The sequence below is a fragment of the Lichenostomus cassidix genome, chromosome 7 (genome assembly GCF_008360975.1).
Source record: "Lichenostomus cassidix isolate B80296 chromosome 7, HeHo_3.0, whole genome shotgun sequence".
In the NCBI taxonomy this organism is placed as follows: Eukaryota; Metazoa; Chordata; class Aves; order Passeriformes; family Meliphagidae; genus Lichenostomus; species Lichenostomus cassidix.
Window position 1 is genome coordinate 21787403 of NC_139488.1, and position 22119 is coordinate 21809521.

At 38.5% G+C, this 22119-nt stretch overlaps 1 protein-coding gene across 3 annotated transcripts in view; it reads left to right on the forward strand.

Annotated features, from left to right (window-relative positions):
- ITGB6 (integrin subunit beta 6) overlaps positions 1-22119 on the forward strand; it is a 47967-nt gene that overhangs the window by 21314 nt on the left and 4534 nt on the right. For all 3 annotated transcript variants that reach the window (XM_085066662.1, XM_085066661.1, XM_085066663.1), the window contains 9 exons: positions 161-322; positions 634-729; positions 5998-6087; positions 10681-10815; positions 11034-11451; positions 11913-12135; positions 14812-14909; positions 19593-19712; positions 21481-21647. In XM_085066662.1, the coding sequence (XP_084922788.1) occupies positions 161-322; positions 634-729; positions 5998-6087; positions 10681-10815; positions 11034-11451; positions 11913-12135; positions 14812-14909; positions 19593-19712; positions 21481-21647 (1509 nt within the window). The remainder of the gene's footprint in view (positions 1-160; positions 323-633; positions 730-5997; positions 6088-10680; positions 10816-11033; positions 11452-11912; positions 12136-14811; positions 14910-19592; positions 19713-21480; positions 21648-22119) is intronic.

Sequence of the window (22119 nt, forward strand, 5' to 3'; positions counted from 1 at the left end):
GGAATGAACATCATCTCTTAAGAGATGTTGTGTTGTCTTTGATACTTCCTTGAGAATGATGCTCTTCATTTATTTTGAGATGTCATTCTCCAGATATTTTGCTGGTTTTCTATGTTGTGATGCAATATAGCCTGCTAAACTGTTGTGTTTTAAACAACAGGAAAAAATTGGATGGAGGAATGATTCTCTACATCTGCTGGTGTTTGTGAGTGATGCTGATTCCCATTTTGGGATGGACAGTAAACTGGCAGGGATCGTTATTCCTAATGATGGCAATTGTCATTTGGACCACAACAACGAATATTCCATGTCAACTGTTCTGGTAACTAACTATGAATTTGGTACACTCTCATATTCTGGAAATTTAAATACTACTATGAACAACTTAGAAAATTATTGAATTACACTTCTAGCACTGAAATGTGTAAAATTTGGGGAATCCAGATATTTCGCATAATGTATTTTATTTGTAACTGCACGTCAGTAAAGAGATACACATATTCCTAATTAGAGTTTATACTACACAGAGAACAAAGAGTTAATTATGATCACCTGGATGTGTGTTTCATGAGAGACAGCAACTGGAAGCATGTGAGAAACAGACTGATGTGCCTCTCTTCTGTTTGTTTGCAGGAGTATCCCACAATCGGACAATTAATTGACAAACTTGTGCAAAACAATGTTCTATTAATTTTTGCAGTAACAAATGAGCAAGTTCACACATATGAGGTGAGCAAACTAACATGTTCAGTTTGCCAGTGTTTGTTTTAAAGTTCACCTTTTTGAACAGCTGATACAGTAATTCTAGTGCTAAGGACTGAATTCTACAAGATATTTATGTGATAAAAACAACTAGGAAATTGTATATGAGGGGAAAGCTCTTCTGCTTAAGTGCTTCTCCATGTATTGATTTTGGTGTTCTAGGGTAACTTATAAATTGGATTTCAAGTTGGATCACACTAATCCTTTAAGTCAAGGATTGACAAACTAAACATTGCTAAACTATTCCGTGTAATCATTGTGATTTACCTTTTGTATTTTGTAAGGCTAGGGGAGAGTTGAGCCTTTTCTTGCATTTATGAAACAAGAATACACCTGACACATGCAGTTACCTTCACGCTCAGCTCTGAGATCTTGGTTTATTGGGCTTTTTTTTTTTTTTCATTTTTCTTTATTACTGTGACTCTTTCCAATGAGACTGATAGGAAACCAGTGCCAAGATGAAAAGTAAAAAAGATGATGGACAAACTCTTTTTCCTCATATATTGTCCCTCATGACTATTGAAGGAAAACACTTCATTACAGGAATTTTGGATATTAGGACTTGTAGCACCCTATTCAGTGATTTCCTGCTGTGTGAAGTCATCATGGAAGATGGGAGCCAGGAGGGAGGGGAATGCAGAGGAGCAGTGGTTACAGATATGCAAAATCCACGTTTTTGCTAACTAGAATATCATTCGTACCTGCAGCTCCATCAGTCTTCTATGCAGGCATCTGTTTTCAGCCTCCACATTTACAAGCAGCCCTGTGCTATTTTTGACCCATTGGGTATTCCAGCTGTGAGCTGAGGTGAAGCTGACAGAAGCTGCTTCCTTGTTCTTACAGCAAATGTGAGCAAAAGCCCCCTAAGATAAAATAAGATGGATATTGGCAATTCTTATTTCATTTTCTCTCCAGTCCTGCTGCTGGGAAGAAATCTTCACATGCTAAAAGAAATTCTAGATATAAGTTCATTGTAGGTAATAAGGGGTTTTCCAGCCAAAGCTTGGCTGCCTGGCTACATCCTGCTGTGTGAAAGGGGACAAGCAGAGAGAAATTGTTCCTCCAAATTTATTCAGGTTGGTTGAGAGGGAGCCCATAAGGCTCCCTCTGCTATCCTGCTGATACAATAAGCTTGGCTTTCTGAAGGAGAAACTTTTGCAAAACACCCTTTATCAAAACCAGAAGTACAGTAATGAGGAGAGGTGCTCCTCTGCTGTGATTACCACATGGAAAATAGGAAAGAAAGAGTAAGGAAAAAGAGAGAACAGATGAGTCCTTGAGGCGCTCACCAGTAGGAGGTTTTCTATTTTTGTCCTCTATGTAACCCAGGGAAGACCCCCCAGTACTTCTGCAGCTGATTCCAGAGGTAGAGTTGTTTGGGGTAAGACTGATGCTCCAGCTGTTTGATGAAAGTGACAAGAGTCACATATTTCACCTGATTCTCAGGTCACAGCGTTGACAAAGGAAGGAACAGTCTGTGTCTTGAAGCACTGACTGCCTGGCTTTTTTGAAAACTGTATTGCATACTGAGCTGGATCATGAAAATTTAGATCAATAACAGAAGTCAATCATTTACAAACAGTGGCTTCTCTAGACTTTGCATAGTTTAAGTAGGATTCCTACATTAGAAAAACATGTAATAAAACTCATTTTGCCCAAAAATTTCCTAACAGAGATCCAATTAATGACAGGTGAAATATTTTCCCTGAAGGATGCTTTTTTGAATAGGTGCTTCATGAATAAGGGCTGTTTTAGGAACATAGTTTGGAAATACCTCTTCAATCTACAGAGCCATTTTTGTGACCAAAGAAATATTTCTCTTCCTGATGGCATTGTATTTTGCCTTGGAAATTGCTTGTGGTAAACCTCAGAGTTAGCCACCAGCATTCTTATCAAGGTGTTTCTGTTTCAGTATCCTATCAAGGTGTTTCTGTTTCAGTATCTCTGTGTCTTATGTCAGTATCAAAGCCACCCAGAGGCACCCTTTGTTCACTGGGAGCACTAAAAATGGGCTTACAGCTAACAGAAACGCAAGTCTTGGTTAACCCAGCTAGGGAATGATTTGCTCTTGTTTCTTTCTTTGTTAGAAAAAAGAAAGTACAACCATCTTCTGTCTCATAGGGTGTGTAGTAATCCCACTGAATATAATTTATCTGCTGATTTTGTCTTTTAATACTGCTTTCTTTCACTTATTTGGATAGCTGTAGTTGTTATGGTCTGCTTTTTGTCCTGTAGGTGTTGTGGAAAATCAGTCAAAGCAAGTACAAAAATCATATATGAGTGTCACAGTGCAGTTTTTCCAGAGTACACTATACTTTCACGGGTCTATGTAGGATGTGCAACCAGGGAAATAATGCTTAAGAATGTAAAAAGAACAAAGCAAGACAATGAGAATTATTCTTGTGGTAAGGTCCCTGCTCAGGTAGCATGGAAGAGGTGGCAGAGGACCCTAATCCCTAAAAGTTTTGGTGTTTTTCTTTTCTTGAAAAGCTTCTGCAATGGGTATTCTGTAGTCTCCCTCAGAAAACCCTTCCATTTATCCTTCGAGGTGGAAAGCCTCTCCCCAAATATCTCATCTCAAGTCTACTTGAACTCAGCATCTAATTATATCAGATACCAATACTGACTACTGCTATTTATAATTGAGTTCTCAGGGACAAACCTACATTAAAATTACTGTGAGGACTTAGAAAGCAGCTCTTTAAATAGACTTGATAGATTCCATTAGTCTTAAGTGCAGTGTTCAGACTGTCAAATATATATTTTGTATTTCTAGCCTTGTATAATCCCCAACAGTTTAGCCCAAAATAATTTAGTCATGTAATATTCTTGATCCTCTTCAACTGAATTTTTAGTTTATCCACTTACATGTGTATTATTATCTAACACACAAATATTGGGGGTGGCACAAGCACAGAACACATACGCTTGGAGCTGGGGTTGCTTTTGAACCTTCCATGCACCTAAACAACTACTGCACAGTAAGCTCAAGAGATCATTGAAATCTGATTCTCCTCCTGACCACCGAAGCAATCATGTGGAAACATTTATACAGCCACTCAAAAGTAAATGCAAGAGAAGAGAGAAAATTCTTTACACTGAGCCCTGATAATCTGCGATTATTTTTAATAAGGAATATTTCTTTAAAAAAAAAGGCCTTTTAAAATATATTGACGTATTGTCTTACTTTCAGCATCATTAGTCTCAGGTGAGTCTTGCCAAAGCAGCAGGAGATGTTTTTATTCTATAAAAGCTATTCACTCAAAAAGCATCTGTAAGTATGGCAATAATAATTATATTTTGACAAGTCCTACTTTGGTATAAATGAAAACATCAGTCTTTAAGCTTTCATGAAGTAGTCGCTTCTGTTGCTGATATTATTTGTGTTCATGCAGAATTCTTTAAAAATGTATTCAAACGTAGATAAGGCAAAGACTCCATCTTTAGTCCTGACTAAGCAGCATTTCCTTTGAAAAAAAATTACTCTTTTTTGGATGAATTATTTCTTTTCATGTCACAGGAAAAATGGCTTCAAAATTTTAATTTCAGGCTGCATTGCACTGCTGAAAATGGAACTAAAAATAATCTAGTCTTCATACTGATAGGGAATTTCAAATTATTTTTATATATTTGGTGTGGCACTCTATTTATGATGAAAATTCCTCGATCATTTACACTGCTAAAATAGAGACATAACCCCTTTGAGCTCAAATACGTAATTGCCAAATTTCTCTTACATCAATCCTTATAAGTTGTCAGTCCACCTCTTAATGAGTATTTGCCAAAGGACTAAATTCTGCAACATCCTTTGGATGTTCTGCAATAGTAGCACCCCAAATGTTTGCCTCACCTTGACAATGATTGAACAGAAATATTTGCTAAGAGATGAGGTTTAACCAATGGACTGGAGATACACACCCAGCTCGGGCTTTAAATGCCATCCTTGTATCACCACGCAGAAAATTTTTGTTCAAAGAGGAGAGCTCAGCCAAAGTCTTCAGAGCAGCATATCCCTGCTGTTTGTTTTGCATACCACAGATTAAAGGGGACTATATTTTGAATTCCAGGTTTATCATCTTTTCTCACTAAAGGTCCACACGTAGGAAATGCAGAGTTTCAATATTCCAAGAATCCTTGAGAGGGTACTAATCACAGGAGGAGTCAGGAATGCAAAGTCACCAGCTGTAACATAAAATGCAGTTAATCCCACTGATTTACAATAGCACTAGAAATCTAATGAATGATAACTATTCCATACATAATACATAAAGTAATCACAGGGCTTTTAGAGATATGATGTATAAGAAGGATATAAGGGTATCAAATTATCCATGTTTATTAATAGTTCTCTGGATATTTTTCTTCTATTTAAAATAACAGCATTGATATGATAATGTGTAAAGCAAAACCAGTGCTACAAGGTATTTTTTTAAATTATGAACACATTATTTTCCAAAAGCATGGGTAAAAGCAAGGGAAGTTCGTGTAGTTAACAATCAGGCAAAATACATTTTAATTCACCATATTTAAAATCTAGCTGTCAGATGTCATCTTAGTTTCAGAATGCAAATTTAATTCAAAAAGAAAAGGAAACTTATCACTAAAATAAATTGCTAAATTGGCACTATATTATTAGCAGAAAGTCAACATACAACCTATCATAGCCACAGAGCACCGGGATAAACGTACAAAGATGAAAAATGACTGCAGTTGCTGAATGTAGGGTCCAAGACTCGAGCAGTGCAGCAACAGTAGAGCAGCTGACTCTGTTTCTGGATTTTTTTTTTAGAGAAAAACACAACTGTTGATAAAATATATCTTCCTTCTAAATTTGAAAAATTGGAGCTTGACAAATACTACAGTATAAAACTTCCAAGAACACAGAAGTGATTGAGTAATATATATTCAATGAAGTTTAAATTAAACCAGCTCTTCTCCATCTGAGTTTTTCATTAAGACTTGTGCAGTGGAGACTGCAAGGATCCTTGAAAATGTTATTGTCATTTGTTTAAGTTGGCTTCAATGCACTTGGTTTTGTTGTCAGCTCTTTCATGTCTGTTTTGGGGTTGAGTTTTAGGGATTTTTTGTTTGGTTGGTTTTTTGTGTGTTTGGTTTGTTGTTTGGGGGGTTTTGGTTGCTATTTGTTTGTTTTGTTTGGGTTGGGAGTTTTTTTAAATGGTAGTTCCTTGTCACCTAGACTTTTTTTGTGCTTTAAATTCATTTTTATATTTCCAGAACTATGCCAAGCTTATTCCTGGAGCTACTGTTGGACGATTACAGAAGGATTCTGGAAATATTCTCCAGCTGATCATTGCTGCATATCAGGTAAGATGGTTATAATGCATTTTTTTTTCCTTCATGTTTATGCATTCAAAATTGGTTTGTGATTTGGCAAAAAGAAGTGGTTTTTATTCCTTTTATGAACAGATTCCGTCATTTTTTATGTTGGGTGCTGACCTTAACAGGAAAAGTGTTCACTCTGTAGATTAAGTAAGCACAGAAGCAAAATTCCTATAAACCTTCTGTCACTCCTTAGTTCTGCTGGAATGGTGATTTTAAATCAGTGTCTCATTTGCATTGCCTTCTTCATATTCCTGTATTTTACACCTCCTCTTAAGCCTTTTTTAATATTCAGGTCTCTCAGTTCCACACTTCAACAGGGACTCAACTCTCTCTGTTGGTAGCTGCCACCAGAGCAGACAAACAATAGGAATATCTGGGGGAAAAAACACTATTCTGTGCTCAGTGCTCTTCTCTGCTTTAGCAATTTGATGCTGCCCCTGTGAGGCTGTTCTGAGGTTTTTAAAAAGCAGAACATAGGAGCAAACATGGGTTTGTTTAGGTAATACCAGGACTTGAGTGGGTTTGTTTAGGTAATACAAAGAAATACTGTAATGATGTCAGGAACATGAACACAGTGCTGCTCTCCAGAGCTTTGCTTGTAAAATGCATCCTGAGCACCTGGTTCTCTTCTGTCACAGGAATGTTTTCAGGCAGTTTGTATCTTTGCACAGACACATCAATTTACATATATGCTGATATACCATGGATTTCTCTCTTCCATCTCAGCCCATTTTTATGAAAAACCTGCTCTACCAGTTGTCTACAATGACAAATAACTCTTTGCAAATAGCTTCTGTTCCTTTCCTTACTTTTTTTTCTGCTCCTCCTTCTATCACCTTAAGATCATCATCACTGTGCCAAAATTAATTTGGTCTTGGTGACAGGAAGAAAACCAAATTCTTCTACCTCTAATAAAAGCAATGAAAGCAATACAGTTGCTGAATTATTATTTTTTAAAATGAAATGCAAAATACCAGCAGATTCTCCATTTTATGGAAAATTATATAAGGAGAGAACTTTAGGTTTAATCTTGGGAGTGTACAAACTGTAATAAATACAGATGAGGACATATTCTCATGAACAAAGCTATTGCTAAACTTTGAGTGGCAACAGGATTTCACTTCTGGATTCCAAACTGCTGCAAGTCACATCTGGGTCCTATCAGCATTTCTTCAAGCTGACAGTCTAATGTATAGACACAGGTTCCTACTTTTAACAGCTAAAATACCATTTTGCTGTCAGTAAGTAAAGGAAAAACACACAAAAATTGTCTCATTGCTGTGTCCTGATGCCTTTGCTGCAACATAAGTGCGGAGTGATGCCTCATTGGAATATTGGAAATGTGGAGAGTGAATCCTTGCCTCTTTGCCTTGGCCTCTGCTATGTTCCTATAGCCTATGATTTTTTTCCTACTCTCCTTTTTGACCCTGCTGATATTTTTGGCTTTTGTTGCCTTCTGTGACAAGAAGAAGGAGTGTAGTTGCTCTGTGTCAAGGTACATTTTTCTTATTCCTATCTTAACCTACTTCTTATGCATGAAGGTTTCACTGAGTGCACCTCAGTTGCCGTGTTGTAGGGTTTGGTGAATAACAGCTCTGCATTCACCCTGTCTTTGTGTCTTCATGATTTCATGATGTTGTGGCACTGAGACACCTTCCACACCCCCAATCTTCTTTCCAAATTACACAATCCCAGTCTTTTAAGTCTCTCCTTGGCTGCTCTATTCCCTTGCTAACTTCGGCTGACCATATCCTTACCCTCCCTGACTCTCATGTGTGCCTCCTGACATGTGGAGCCCACAAGAGCTTGCCTACACAGTACAGGGCACACTAAGGTTTATACAAAAGCAAAACAATGTTGTCTGGCTTGTCCTCACCCTTCTTGCTCTGTTGGCTTTTCAGCTACTTTTTAGCTGCTGCATGCTTTGAGCAGAGCAGCTCCCAGAGCTGGCAGGGGTGACCACGATGAGCTCCTGAGCTGTTTCGGCTGATCCTGTTTACATCTGTTCCGTGGGCATGGTTGGGAGGGAGCTCTGAGCGCCGTGCTTGCTCCACTGCAGGAGGGGCAGGGAGGTGACTGCAGGAAGGTTGCTCCTGCCTTTGGGCCATAACTCATCACAGCCTCATCCAGGCACAGCATGTCTGGACCATGCACCAGAGTTGCACGTAGGTTCTTAAAATCCCACGTCTCTTTCAAGATGTAAAGAGTGTGCAAGCAACAACATGTCACACACAAAATTTCCCAAAGTCCATTTTATTATGCTTAACCTTAAAGGTTAACAATCTTACTGTTTAGTGATTGAAAATCTTCCAAGTTGGAAACACTGAAAACCACCTTATTTGACATCTGAATTTTTTTATGGTGAAGAAGGAGATGACAGTAGACCTACAGTTGAAAATCATGTGCAAAACAGATCTAATGCTATTTTTGTTTGAAACTTTTCGTGATACTCTCAGAAGTGCAACTCAATGTCCTGTGTCTCTGCTTCTTTGCTCACAAGAAAAGGAATAAATAACTTTTTGCCCCCTGGGAATAGAGTTAGGCTAAATCTTTTAACACTTTTAGAGTGTTTTTTGAGTCTTTGATTGCTATGCAAACACAAGGTTTGCTAATGCCTTTCACCATGTGTTGCCATATAAAAGCTTCAGAGAGGAAGTACGCAAGTTAAGAAAGCCTGAGCTGTCAAAATATTTGTTGCAAGGAGTTCTCATGTTCTTTCCAAGTATGGTTCATTTTCTTCTGTAAGCATATTTCTGCCTGCTTTGTTTAGTATTGAATTCTGCACAGCTTTGTGTTGCAGAGCTGTAGGGTAAAATGCATTGTGACAGATAGCAGGCCATTTGATTAAAGCCATTCCAAGAATTTAAAACTGCTGAAAAATTCCATGGTTTTTTTTTTTTTTGTTTTCCCCAGTGTTTGATCCTTGCACTTACAGGAAAATGAAAACAAAGAAATAATGTATTAGACAGGACAGGTAACACAAGGTCATAAGTATGTAGCAATGCTTTGTCTGTTGTTTCATTCAGAAAATGTTTTGAACCACAAATGTTTCTATGTGAATGGCTTAAAGCTCACTGAACTGTCTGCTATTTGTCCTCAAACTATGGCCAGACAGCTTAGTAGTTTTAAAATGTCATTAAAAGTGCTCACAAGTATTAGGATCTTGAATCTATCATTTTGTGTTCATTTTCAGTGGTGTAAAATGCATACTTTGATCTCTCACAACAGCAAGGCGCATCCAAAAAACCCAATACAGGCTCCAGAATTCAAAGTATTTTGATTCGGTGTTCAGCAGCATTTAATTTTCTCTCACAGTTGCACTCTGTTTGTACCTTGTAGTTTTGCAGCTGGTGGAAGATGAACTACTGGTGACATAAACATGTGCCAACAGTCAGTTTTACGTAGAGGTTTCCTGTATTGGGTCCTTTTGGGAGAGCCCAGCTATTGCAAACAAATTATTATCTACGACTTATTGTTCAACAGTGACACACGCAACTACCTCCAAACCAAATGTAAATGCAATCTGGACATATCCAAAGCTACCAACATTACCCACCTGATGCCCAGGGCACAGCCTTACAGCCCTAAGACAAATTTCCAAGGAATCCAGAACATGTACAAAGGACAGGGAGCCGTCTATGCAGGTTTATACCTATTCTATTTTTACTTTGATTTTCCCCACCAGACCTTTACTCCAGTGAGTCATCCTGCTACCTTTAGTAGAATGACTCACTGAAGTAAGCTCATCAAGTTCCTTGTGCTCTGATTGAAGGGGGTATTTTGCAAGCAATTAAACCTCCAGGAGCACAAAGTCGAGTCAGTGAGATGTTTTCTCATCAGTTGCTGAGGTACCTTTGAAAAATTTCCATTCAGTGGATCCACAGGCCAATGAAGTCATAGGGAATTTCCCCATGGCTTCTGACAGGTTTTGGATTAAGGTTGTGTAAGCAAAGTTGCTATAAAATCTTTTACACACTTATAAATACCTAGTATGAGCAAGCTCAGGAAGAAAGTTTGTGACTTACAAAATGAAAGTTTGATTGAACAAATTGATTTTAAAAGTTCAAACATTGTTGAATACAGCTTAAAATAGCACAGACAGCTCATGAAGCAGGAATTTCCATTGGGAGAAGAAAGGAAGGGAGGGAGCAATATTGACACAGTTTGGCTAATCAGGAAAAGCCCAGAGCTAGCAATGCAATCAGGGATGCAAATCCACTCCTCAGCAAGTCCAGACCTAAAAGCAAACCTGTATCAGTCAGCAGAGCAATGAAAGATGATTTAATAAAACACTGAATTAGTTCTCCTGGAAGGGCAGGAAATAAGCCCTGTGATAGCGGATATTAAACTGATACCACTGCTGCTTTCCTCTGAAAGCCAGGTCTGTCAGCATTTGCTTTGTTTTGCTCGTTGCCCATTTTTCATGCAATAGAGAGCTCTGTAAACAATGCGTCAAAGCACGAGTGTGCTCTGTGTAAGTCAGAATGAATTACAGTCCACATTACATAGATGTGGAGCAGTGGCAGCACTGGGCAGTGTTATCATTCCATTCATCTCATGCTTTTCTCCTTGAAGGAGCTGAGGTCCGAGGTAGAGTTGGAGATCCTGGGAGAGACAGAAGGGCTCAATCTCTCCTTCACGGCCATCTGTAACAATGGGACCTTTCTTCCGCATCAGAGGAAATGCTCTCACGTGAAAGTGGGAGACACAGTAAGTGAGCAATGTATGCTCCAAAGACATGAAGTTCATATGATTTAGGGCACTAAGGTAGGGTGTTTGCTCTTTATTAAACAATCTTCCTCCAAACAAATTGCCAAAAAGCTGACAGCATCTATGTCTCCTTTACTCTGTCCTCTGCATGCATCCCCTGAGCACCCTGCAGAGTTCTGTGCGCTCCATATCCCAGCAGTCTCCATTCTCTCTTCCAGGTCTCTTTCAATATGACTGTCAGTCTCTCCTCTTGTGAAAAAAACAGAAGGCTTATCAAGATAAAACCCGTGGGGCTCAGTGACGTGCTGGAAATGGAAATACATCCCCTGTGCAGCTGCAACTGCCAGGCCGAGGCCGAGGTGAAGAGCCCAAAATGCAGCCAAGGGAAAGGCTCTCTGGAGTGCGGGGTGTGCGTGTGCAGCCCCGGGTTCGTGGGGCCGCGCTGCGAGTGCGACGAGAGCTCTCTCGGGGACAGCTCCTGCCGGGGCCCCGCCGAGCCCAGCTCCTGCAGCGGCAGAGGCGACTGCTACTGCGGACACTGCCTGTGCCACCCGTCCCCCTACGGAAAGGTCTACGGGCCCCGCTGCGAGTGCGATGACTTCTCCTGCGGCAGGCACCGGGGGCTCCCGTGCGGAGGTACAGTCCCGCTGTGCTGGGTTTAGGGTCTGTGGTTGGGGCTTTATCGGCTCACCCTTAGCTGGGAGCTTGAGGATTTGTGTTTGTGTCATATATTCAGTTGCAATCAATTCTGTATAAAAAATTATTGTTTATGAGTGGTCTTTAGACTTGAAATAGTTTGGGCTACAGCACTATAAATTGGAAGTATTTACCCATTAGGTTGTGCACTGCTGGAGATAAGATCTGCGTGGAGGACTCCAGTAAAGAAAATGGAGCTGCACGGGCTTACAGCCAGTCTAAGCAAAAATCTGATCTTCTGATTAAAACTGAAAATTCAGGGAGAGAAAGAAAGATGCTTGGAAGAGGAGTTGGAGAGATGAAAATATTTTCTATTAAAGAGAATGATTTTTAAAGATCATCTTTCCAATCCTTTTTGAATGATCAGAGACTGATTTGATGTATAATAAATGTTTTTCCAGGCAATGGTGACTGTGACTGTGGGGAATGCAGGTGCCACAGTGGATGGACTGGTGAATTCTGTAATTGCACAACTGATACCAGCACCTGCATTGCTGAGGATGGGACACTGTGCAGTGGCAGAGGCGAATGCATCTGTGGGATGTGTGCTTGCACCCTTCCAGGGGCTTCGGGCCAGACGTGTGAAAAATGCCCTCTCTGCAGTGACCCTTGCAGCTCCAGACGGTAATGTATTGGCCTTACACCTCTGATGTTTATATCACCCAGGCATCTATTTCCTGTAGTGCCTCAGCAGTGTTTACTACCATGTCTGTAAATTGGATTTACAGACCAGGGCCCAAGAGATTCTTTGTCCTTTGAGATGTATAGTCACAACTTGTATATCAACCATTAATGAGCATTACTCTTGTACAAAAGGACTTTATGTGAAACAATTAGGTCAGCTTCAAGCAGCACAGGTAAAACTTTTTATTTCCACTGCTGTCCTTGGATGTACAACTAATCAGAATGGGGTTTTTATATGACACTTATATACCCTCACAGAAAAATTTGGCATTTGTATTACCATTCTCATGCATATGAATGAGTAAGGTCATGTTGTCCACTCAAGCTTTACACATGTGCAAATTCATAGTCCAAATTCATTTAAGCTTGGCTGAATTAAAGAGGCGCAAATATAATAGGTTAGGTAATAGTCTGGGAATGAATAAGTGGGTAGCTGTATGTTGTGTATAAGTTGATGATAAATCAAATGTAAATGGTAAAATGTCTTCTGTCCACTGAGCATACTCAACTTATGTAGCTTTCCTGCTGTGATGCAAGATGTCTGCCATGGTGCATGATAGGAAAAGCAACCAGAAATACACAGGTTGTGAAGATGGCCACGCTAAGTACACCATCTCTCACACTTGTATTACATGAGCTCATGTTAAAGCTACAGTCCAAATGGAGCAGTCATCAGTAGAAATTTAGACTAGAAGTTGAATTAGGCTTCACAGCACATTATTAATTACCCTGGCTTTGCTTTCTGAGTTCTGAGCAGTTTAGGTTGCATGGTTCATGACGATGTCCTGTCTCCCTATTTAGAGCTGAGACCCATTTCTCTCCAACACTATTTTCATATCTGTCATTGCAGTCATAGTGAAGAGCTATTCTATGGCATGATTAATTCATCAATTTCTTTCTGTTAGTGCAAAATTTAACCTAAGAGAACTGAGCCTCTCAGTATGTTCAAAGAGAATTTCTGCATGCAGCTGCTCTAAACAAAAAAGGACAATGCTGCTGCTTTGCTCTGCCCAATTTGGCAAAGAATAAGAAATATAAAGTTACATGATGGGCATTACATTAACCCATTTAAACATGTATATCGTATGCAGTGTTGGATCTTTTCTTTCTGTTTCAGTGTCTTCCCTTGCTGAAACGCAGGGCATAAAAAGCCAAAAGAGAGAGAAAACTGGGAATACCTGGGTAGGGTAACCAAGAGAGCTGAAAGACCAGGTCAGAGGGGATGGAGATCAATGGCTAGGCAGCTGAGAAAGGGAGTGTAGTATGAGAAACATGGTGAATATGACAAAACCACCACCAACACTGAATTTATCTCCATGAGATAGAGGCTATCGCATTACCTACTTGCTTTTACTATTCACCATTTCCAGAGTGAGTGATAAGGTCACCTCCACCCCCTGAAGATAAACTCAGCAGCCTCAGCATATTCCCATGGATATACGTAACTCAATGCAGCAGGAGACAGCCAGGGTTTTTTGGGATATTTTGTTGTAGTCTTCCCTTCCCTTCCCTTCCCTTCCCTTCCCTTCCCTTCCCTTCCCTTCCCTTCCCTTCCCTTCCCTTCCCTTCCCTTCCCTTCCCTTCCCTTCCCTTCCCTTCCCTTCCCTTCCCTTCCCTTCCCTTCCCTTCCCTTCCCTTCCCTTCCCTTCCCTTCCCTTCCCTTCCCTTCCCTTCCCTTCCCTTCCCTTCTTTTATACTTTTTCTTCTTATCTCCTCTCTTGTCCTCTTCTTTCTTTCCTTTTATTTTTTTACAGTCAGTCCTTCCAGCTGCTTCTCAGAATCTCAGCCCCTCAATTTGGCTGAAGCTATTTGTGAAGAATCAGCAAACACACTTTTCATCAGAAAGATTAACATATGAATTCTGTTTGTTGTTTTAATTTCTATTAATAAACTATGGATTTATTAAAATCCTCATTGAATTTATGGGAAGATTTCCAGAGATTTCTAAAGGAATTGGTTTAGACTTCTTGTTTTTAAACAATATTTCAATCATTCCACCATTGAATAAAAAATAATTTTCCTGCAAATTTCATTAGTATAATTAGTATCTAGGTAATTTCTGAGACAAGTAAGCATATTCAGGAGACAACTGTTGAGACACCTGAAAAGTGTTTTAATGCATTATTCAAGAGACTTTCAAAAAAGGCAGACTCATAGTAGGTGCCTCAGCTTGATCTCTTTGAAGTCAATTTCAGATATTGTTCATCTGATAGGAATTCCTTCAGCTGGTATTTAGTGTGAGAATATTTAGTGTTCAGAATATTTATTTTTTTAATTTTTGAAGATGAATGTTACGTGTGAGTAACCACATGCCTTTGATAGACCTACATGAATAATGTTGCCTGGGGTTCTGTCTGGTAGCTAATAAACTGAGAGAAAATAGAGGACAAGACAGAGCTTATCCACAATACGTTTATTCAGGTGGGAGTTTTTTGTTTGGTTTTGTTGGGATTTTTTTTGGTGGCAGTACCTATCATATTCCTGAGAACTGCTGTATCCATAGCAGAAGACCTTTTATATAGCTGCTTTTTAAAATGCAGATGCACACACACTGGCTTTTGTATTGTTGCTTTGTGACAGGCAGAGATTGATGAGCTGCTGAATTGTTTTCCACAGGAGCTGTGTGGAATGTCACTTGGCTGCTGATGACAAGTCACTGGGAGATTGCAGTGAAAAATGCAAATTGGTTGATGCAACTGTCAGCATTGCAAAGGGTTGGTACACTCAGTCTTCCTTTCTTGTGTGTGTGTGTGATTAGCAGGAGGTTCCACTTTCAGTAATTTTATATTTGAAAGTAGCCTTGTTTTTCTGCTGTGGAATTATATTATGGGTCATAAGGCAATTACTTTCTGTCTATGGTTCTTCTGAGGCAAGTAGGAAATGCAGAACAGGGCTGGTATTACCCTTCCAGGTTAATTAACTCATTGGATCATGCCTATTTTCTAAGTAGTTTGTGCAGGAAAGTATAGAATTTGATAGATACCAGTCCCAGCAAATCAGTGATGGATGAAAATTCCTGAGTTTAAGTTACACCTTTATCATGAGTTCCAGTGGGGCTTCTTCAGCAATAAAAACACAAAGAACTCCAATCCCTAGACAGATCCTTGATTACAGCTGGTGACTAAATACAGCCCTTTAACCAGCAGCAAAGACATTTCTTGTATTCTAAAAGTCTAAGCACATCTTTTAGTTATTTGCTTTAATTCAAAACTGTCCTGCAAAACAAAATTTTCCAATGGAAATTTCTGGAATAAGAATTAATCTTGAGTAAAATAGTACTATCAGAAAAAACCCCATCAAGCCCCATAACAATCAAACCTTTAAATCAAAAAAGTGAATATTTTTCTTTTCTTTAGAGGAAGGTGCCTGCTCAGCAGGCAGTCTGTATTTATTCTAGTGGCAATTCTAGTCCCAGCCCTATGGCACAAGAAATTGCTAAGTGGGATATAGGTTAATTATATCCACATCACGGACATACCTTAAGTATTAAATTAGACAAACGTAAGAATAAAGATGACAATGCAGAATCCTGTATGCATGTCTAAGGTTTGTATCTGCAAGCTCTGTTGGGAGCCTATCTGGGGCTGTGTGCATGCAGAAATGTCACTAATGTACATCCTTCCAGCAAAGTTACACCTTTTGTTTTTGATGACAATACTCCATAATACAGAGATCAAACATGCAAATATTGCCCTTTTGAGGACAATTAATTCTAATTTTATATTTTTATTAAAATTATTATAATGCTTTGCCTTTCCAGACATCAGTATTTGTTTATAAATATAAAAATATCTTTACAGGCTTAAAAAACATATAAGCACTTTTATTGTATCTCTTTAGTTAGTGAAGTTTTTAGGTTGCTTTTGTAAGGTGGCAGATATTCGTAGCTAGGAATAGATAAAACATTATACTTTCAAATATAATGAATGCTAATCAAGAGCAGAAACAGCCTTTTATATGGTTCTGTTCACATACACAGAGGTCACAGGCATATGAACATGACAATATCATCTCCTGCTCCTGCATATTTCCTTTTTTTCATGTCCTGTGGTTCTCTGATTGGAACTGTCAGCTACTCCTTTAGATTTAAAATTCATTTACAGCAGTTATTGCAACCTTCATGTTCCAATCCAGACCCCATCTAAAAAAAAGAAAAAAAAAGAAAAAAAAGGAGGCAGCCATTGCAAATTGGCCTTCATCTTAAATGCTGGTGTAGCCTCATTAAGAAGTCCTGAAAGAAAAGATAACCTTTAAAATAATAACCAAACATAATCCTAGAATAAAAAGTATTACCTGAACAAAACCCACCAATTTAAAAGTAGTATAACTAGCAAACCACATAGTATTTAACACAGATTATTGAGCAACTTCATGAGGTAGAATACTTCTTTCTGGTTTATATTTTAATTTCTTTAATGCTTTAATGCTTTTGTGGAAAGAAAAAGTAAAATCTCTAGGTTAACTAAAACATTAGCACTTAAAAAATTTAGTTTCTGTTTTGCATGTGAATGTTGCAATACAATGACTGGAAGTGTGGAGCAACAAAAAAAAGTGTAGGCTTTACATTATCCTGTTTCCTGGGAGTGCCTATTTTCGGCTCTGAGTCGTGGCTTTCAGCTCCCCTGCTTTGGTTCTGGGTTTGTTGGGGTTTCTCCTCCTGCTCCCACCAGAGGTTCAGCTGCTCCATGCAGGGATCCAGCAGGACATGGGGTGTCCAGCAGCTCTGCAGGTGCTGATGGCTTCACATTTTCTCAGCTTCTCTCCACAGAAGGCATCACTTCTGAACTTTTATTTTCATTCACTTTTAATACTTGAACATTTAAATTAGGCTAATTACCCCTTTGCCAGATCTAAGAGGAGCTCTTGTTGCTCTACTCACTATGCAAGAGGAAACAAAATTCCTAAAAGATATCTCCTGCCACCACCTTAGCCACAGGGCACCAGGCTGCTCCTGCCACAAGCCCAACAGGGACAGTTATTTTTTCCCTGGAGAAACCGAGTTTTTCCTACTCCATAGCACTGACACCTCACAAATTCCCAGTGCAGCCGCAAAGTGGACACTGGAGTCTAAATAAACATCCACATCAGCACTGCTCTGTTACGAGCCAAAGTGAGGTCAACTCTGTTCAAAAAAAGCATTTTGTTGAGCAAAAAACAAACAAGAAAGGGCATAATGACATTTAAATTCACAGTCAACTTTTTTGTTGTTGGATCTTTTATGTAAGTGTCTGTTAGGAAACTGTCCGTCATGTTTGAGTCTCCAGCTCGCCACTGTTACCTGATTCCTCCTCCAGTGAGACTTCAATTATTTCACATACAATTGAAATTACTAGAATTAAGCTGCAGAAGAGTGTGGCAATTCACTGCAGAATGCAGAAAATTACACAGCTGTAAATTACAGGAATTTACCTACCTAAGCAAATTTTTGTGCTGACAAATTGCAAATAACATATGCAATAGTCTCTCTTTAGTGACCCCTCATGCTAAAAATAACATCAGAGAAATGAAAAATACTAACCATAAGCTGGATACTGAATAGCTTGAACTAGCATTTTTGCTTTCATTTCTACATCATTGCACATAATCAGAGTTCTGCTCCCCTTGGTTTCAAATTATGACATTAAATTTAAAAAATACAATGTAAAAATAATATATGTGCAGTTACTGCCTTCTGGATGGTGTTTGGTGTATGCTTGCAAGTTTTTCTCTGTTTTCAGGATAGCTAACAATTATCCTTTTCCTTTTTTTTTTTTTCTTTCTCTTTGTAAGCAAGTTAATATTTTGAATGTGCTTGCTTAAGAGAGTTGGAAAAGTACAAATATTGCAAAACTTGTGACAGTGTTACTGGAACTGTGACATGTCAACAAGAACCATCAGTCTGCAGTTTGTGGCCTTTCTAACAAAATGCAAATCTTGTTAAATCAGCAAGTCTTGGCAGCCTGGCCCCTTGGTAGATAACATTGCTCTGCCACCAAGGACCTGCAACAGGTTAAATACAAGGCTCATATCAAGAGCCTGTTCCCATTAAAATCCAACGGGATGGAATTCTTTTTTTATAACAAGCAGAGAGAAGGACTGGAGGGTTGTCAATATTTTCATCTTTTCTATGGTGTTTAATAGTATTTTCTATAAGACCAAATTTTATGGTAATAAGAACTACAGGGAAGAAAAAATAGATCAAGCATTTTTTATGCAATGTAGGTTTCTTTAAAATACGTATTCTTGTCTGACTCCTATTCAATTACTCTTCATACTAAAGTTTGAGGACCAAGATTTTTAGCACAACTGCTTATGAAATTTCAGTAAGAGTTTTGAACGGGTAAGAAATAATGGTGAGTGAAAATTATTTTTAGAGAAATGTTTGAGAAGCCTATTTTCTTAAAAAAAAAAAACTAAGAAGTTTGATTAAAATATATTGAAAAGCACACCTAGATTTCCAGTGCTACTCAAATCGGGGTTATATGGAACATAAGCATTTAGCCCCAGAGCTATTATTGCACACAGGTATAAAGTATTTTTTACTCTGTAAAAATATTATATTATAATTACACTCCAAATTACGACATTTCTGGCTCTGGATTTGTGCTATCAATTTCTGATTGTATTATTTGCTTTATATTGTCCCTCAAAGTCAGCTTCCTTTGTCTCTCTGTTCCCTTTGAATGAATTTTCCTCAGCTCCCCAGCTAGGAAAAAGCTGGAAGGAAAAAATGGATTAAACTTTTGTGCAATCAACAGTAAGTGGAGGGACAAATAAATGGGGTCAGACTGTCATCTCAGGTCACTTTATTTGCTTCATCCAGAATCCCATTACAAAAATCCCAGAATCGCAGTTTTCTGTTATTAATCTTTATTTGCTTGTGTGACAGTACTGGACACAAAGTGACCTTTGAGGAGGCTGTTGTGGAAGAGATGAATGGCAGCCCTTTTAACAGCATCCATTGCTGCTTGATGTGTATATCTACTTCTGAAACATGATCTAGGGGTGGCAGGAGTAGCTCCAAACCAAAGGAACATACTTTGTTCTGTTTACTTTGTCCCATAATTTGGGGCTATTACATTTCCTAGAGAGCTGCCAGTTAAGGATCTTGGAAGTACTTCCAACTCATTGAAATTCACAGTAGACTAAAGAAACAAGGTGCACTAGATGGTCAGTGCAGATTGACAGTATCTGGATCAGTTCTTCGGAAATATAAGTGAAAAATCAGAAACTAAACAAAATTGAAATTGGAAGAAAAGCCATTGAAAAAGAAATTCTGAGAGTATTTCTGCTTTTGTCTTTCACTCTTTACCATCCACAGACAAGGCTGTGACAAACATAATGCCAGCAGTCTCTCTAGTTATTAAAGGTTAAATTTCATTTGATCTGATGAATTACTTTTTTCCTTCCCTCTGCAGATTATTCAGAGGATAAATCCATTTCCTGCTCTTTGCAGGGGGAAAATGAATGTATAACCACATTTCTACTGGCTGTGGATGAACAGGGAAGGACAGTCATTCACAGCATAGAACAGAAAGGTAAGCAGTGAATATTGCTTTTTCGCGGTGAAATCTGATTTAAAACCACAGACAAGGTTAGCTATGTAGAAGCAGAGCTCTTTGAAGCAGCACAGCACCTCCTTGTGTTTGCAGCTCTTCTCTGCCCAGCCAAAAGAGCACCTCCTCAACTATTTATTTAATGCAGTGATAACTTAAACACTTGGCCTTTCAGGAAAATGAGCAGAATGATCCTTGGGCTGTAAGAAAGAGTTAATTTTTTCAAGTTCTTCATTAGTTTCAAGTTCAACATTAGTTCTTCATTTACAGCTGTTTCATTACTGATTTTTCATTAAAGCTAATCAGGTAGGACAGGAGAGAACACAGACACCCCTTTTCAGCAGCCAAATATCATCCAGGGAATGAAGTTTTCATACTAAATGTCAGTTGTGTTTTAGGCAAAGCCATGCAGATTTGTAAAACCTCCTGTTTCCACAAATGGTGCTCATTTTACTAAGCCTTTGTGTAGCCTTTCTCTAGCAAAATGTGAGAAGGAAATAGATTTCACTGCACAAAAAAAAAAGCAGTTCCTGCCATAAGAACATTAGTCTGGTTTTGTATAGGCTACTCATGAAGGTAGTACTCGAGAAGCACATTTGTTAAACTACACCCTTACATCCCTAAAATTCAAGAACTTAAAGGTAATATTTTATCTTTATTAAATACTTTATTTTGCATTTTAAGTATATTTGAAAAAACAAAGAAGAAATGTCTTACAGAAGGCTCAGTTCATTGACCTCTGTGTAATGGCACTCCCACAACTCTCCAATAACCAGTTTCACTGTCATCTGCTGTTCTGCTCCTGGGCTTTAAAATGTGACCTGGGATGAGACCTCAAGAAATTCTCTAGAAACACGATTTCATTCATGGAACTGAAGTCAATATGGCACCAGAAGCCAGAAAAACAGCCCACTGCTCAAACCAGATCTCCTCAGAATTAGTTAACTGATAACATCAAGCAAACCAGAATGTGAAATGCAATCACGTAAGACAAGCCAGACTCAAATACATTTTTTAATGTTCTGAAACCATGGTTCAGCAGAAAATTTTGTAAAATAGTAGTGTTCACCAACTTTCATAGACAATACTTTCTAATATTAAAGAATCAAACTTCTTTGGGTTTTGAAGTTCAGCTTTAATTTTGACTCTGAAATATTTTATCACAAAATATATTGCAGAACTTGAAATGCCAAATACCTTCCAATTTCCCAGTCCAACGTTTTCAACAAGTCTGAAGAAATTGTTTCCTCTTTGTTTTCAGAGAGAAATACAGTTTCCTCTATTTTATCAGTATCGCTGGTGACCTTACCCTCATATAGACCTCACTAGAATCTTTTCTTCTGCAACACACTAAATATCAGTTAAATGGACTAGACCTCCAGCCATAACATCGTAAAATTCATAATTTTGTCAGCTCAGCCCTGTTTTTTAGAATTATATCGACACAGATCTGAGATCAATTTTTGGACTTTTCAGCATCTCTGTCTGTATCCAGCAGCTGCTAATTGACGTGGTAAAAGACCAGTAGAATAAGTTAGCAATTAACTTTTTAAATATTTTAATGAAATATTTTTCAGCTGGCTTCACAAAGCCTTTAGCAAGCTAGCAGGAGAAAAATAGCATGAACTCGAAGAAAAAGGTGTGCCCAGCTCATGGCAAATGAGAATGTCAGCACATCTCTTGGCTGTTTTTAATTGCCTAAAATTTATTGATTGGTTATCCACAGTCATAACTTGTTTTGTTTCCACAGATTGTGCACAGCTTCCAAATATCCCAATGATAGTGGTGGGTGTCACCCTTGCTATCCTTCTCATTGGCATTGTTTTACTTTGTATATGGAAATTACTGGTGTCAGTTCAAGACCGAAAAGAGGTGGCCAAGTTTGAAGCAGAAAAATCAAAAGTTAAATGGCAAACGGTATGTGAAATGCATTGGTTTTATACAAGGTTCTTTAATTTGGTTACATGATGCACAACTGCCTTTAAAATTCTGTGTCTTGATTTTTTTTTTTTTTTTAAATGGATAGATTTTGCTGGTAGGTTTTCACCACATTCAGTATTCTATTAAGTAAAATTATGATTTTTTAATGGATGAAAATTATCTAGGATTTCATCTCCTGGCTTAATTTCTTCTGCACATAAGAACGTATAGGTAGCTTTTCTTTATTAGTTGTTTTTAACTAGTACCCAGTCTTCGATTAATCCTAACAAAGTTGTTGTCTGCCTACATGATTATCAGAGGTGTTACCCTTCTGCCCAGAAAAGGGGCTGTTAAGGAAAGACAGGTTGTTCCTGGTCTCTGTCATGATCCAAGCCCACTCACACAGAGCAGAAGTGAATGGAACTGTCTCCAGTGGAGATGAAAAGACAGAGAAATCCTGTCCTTGTCT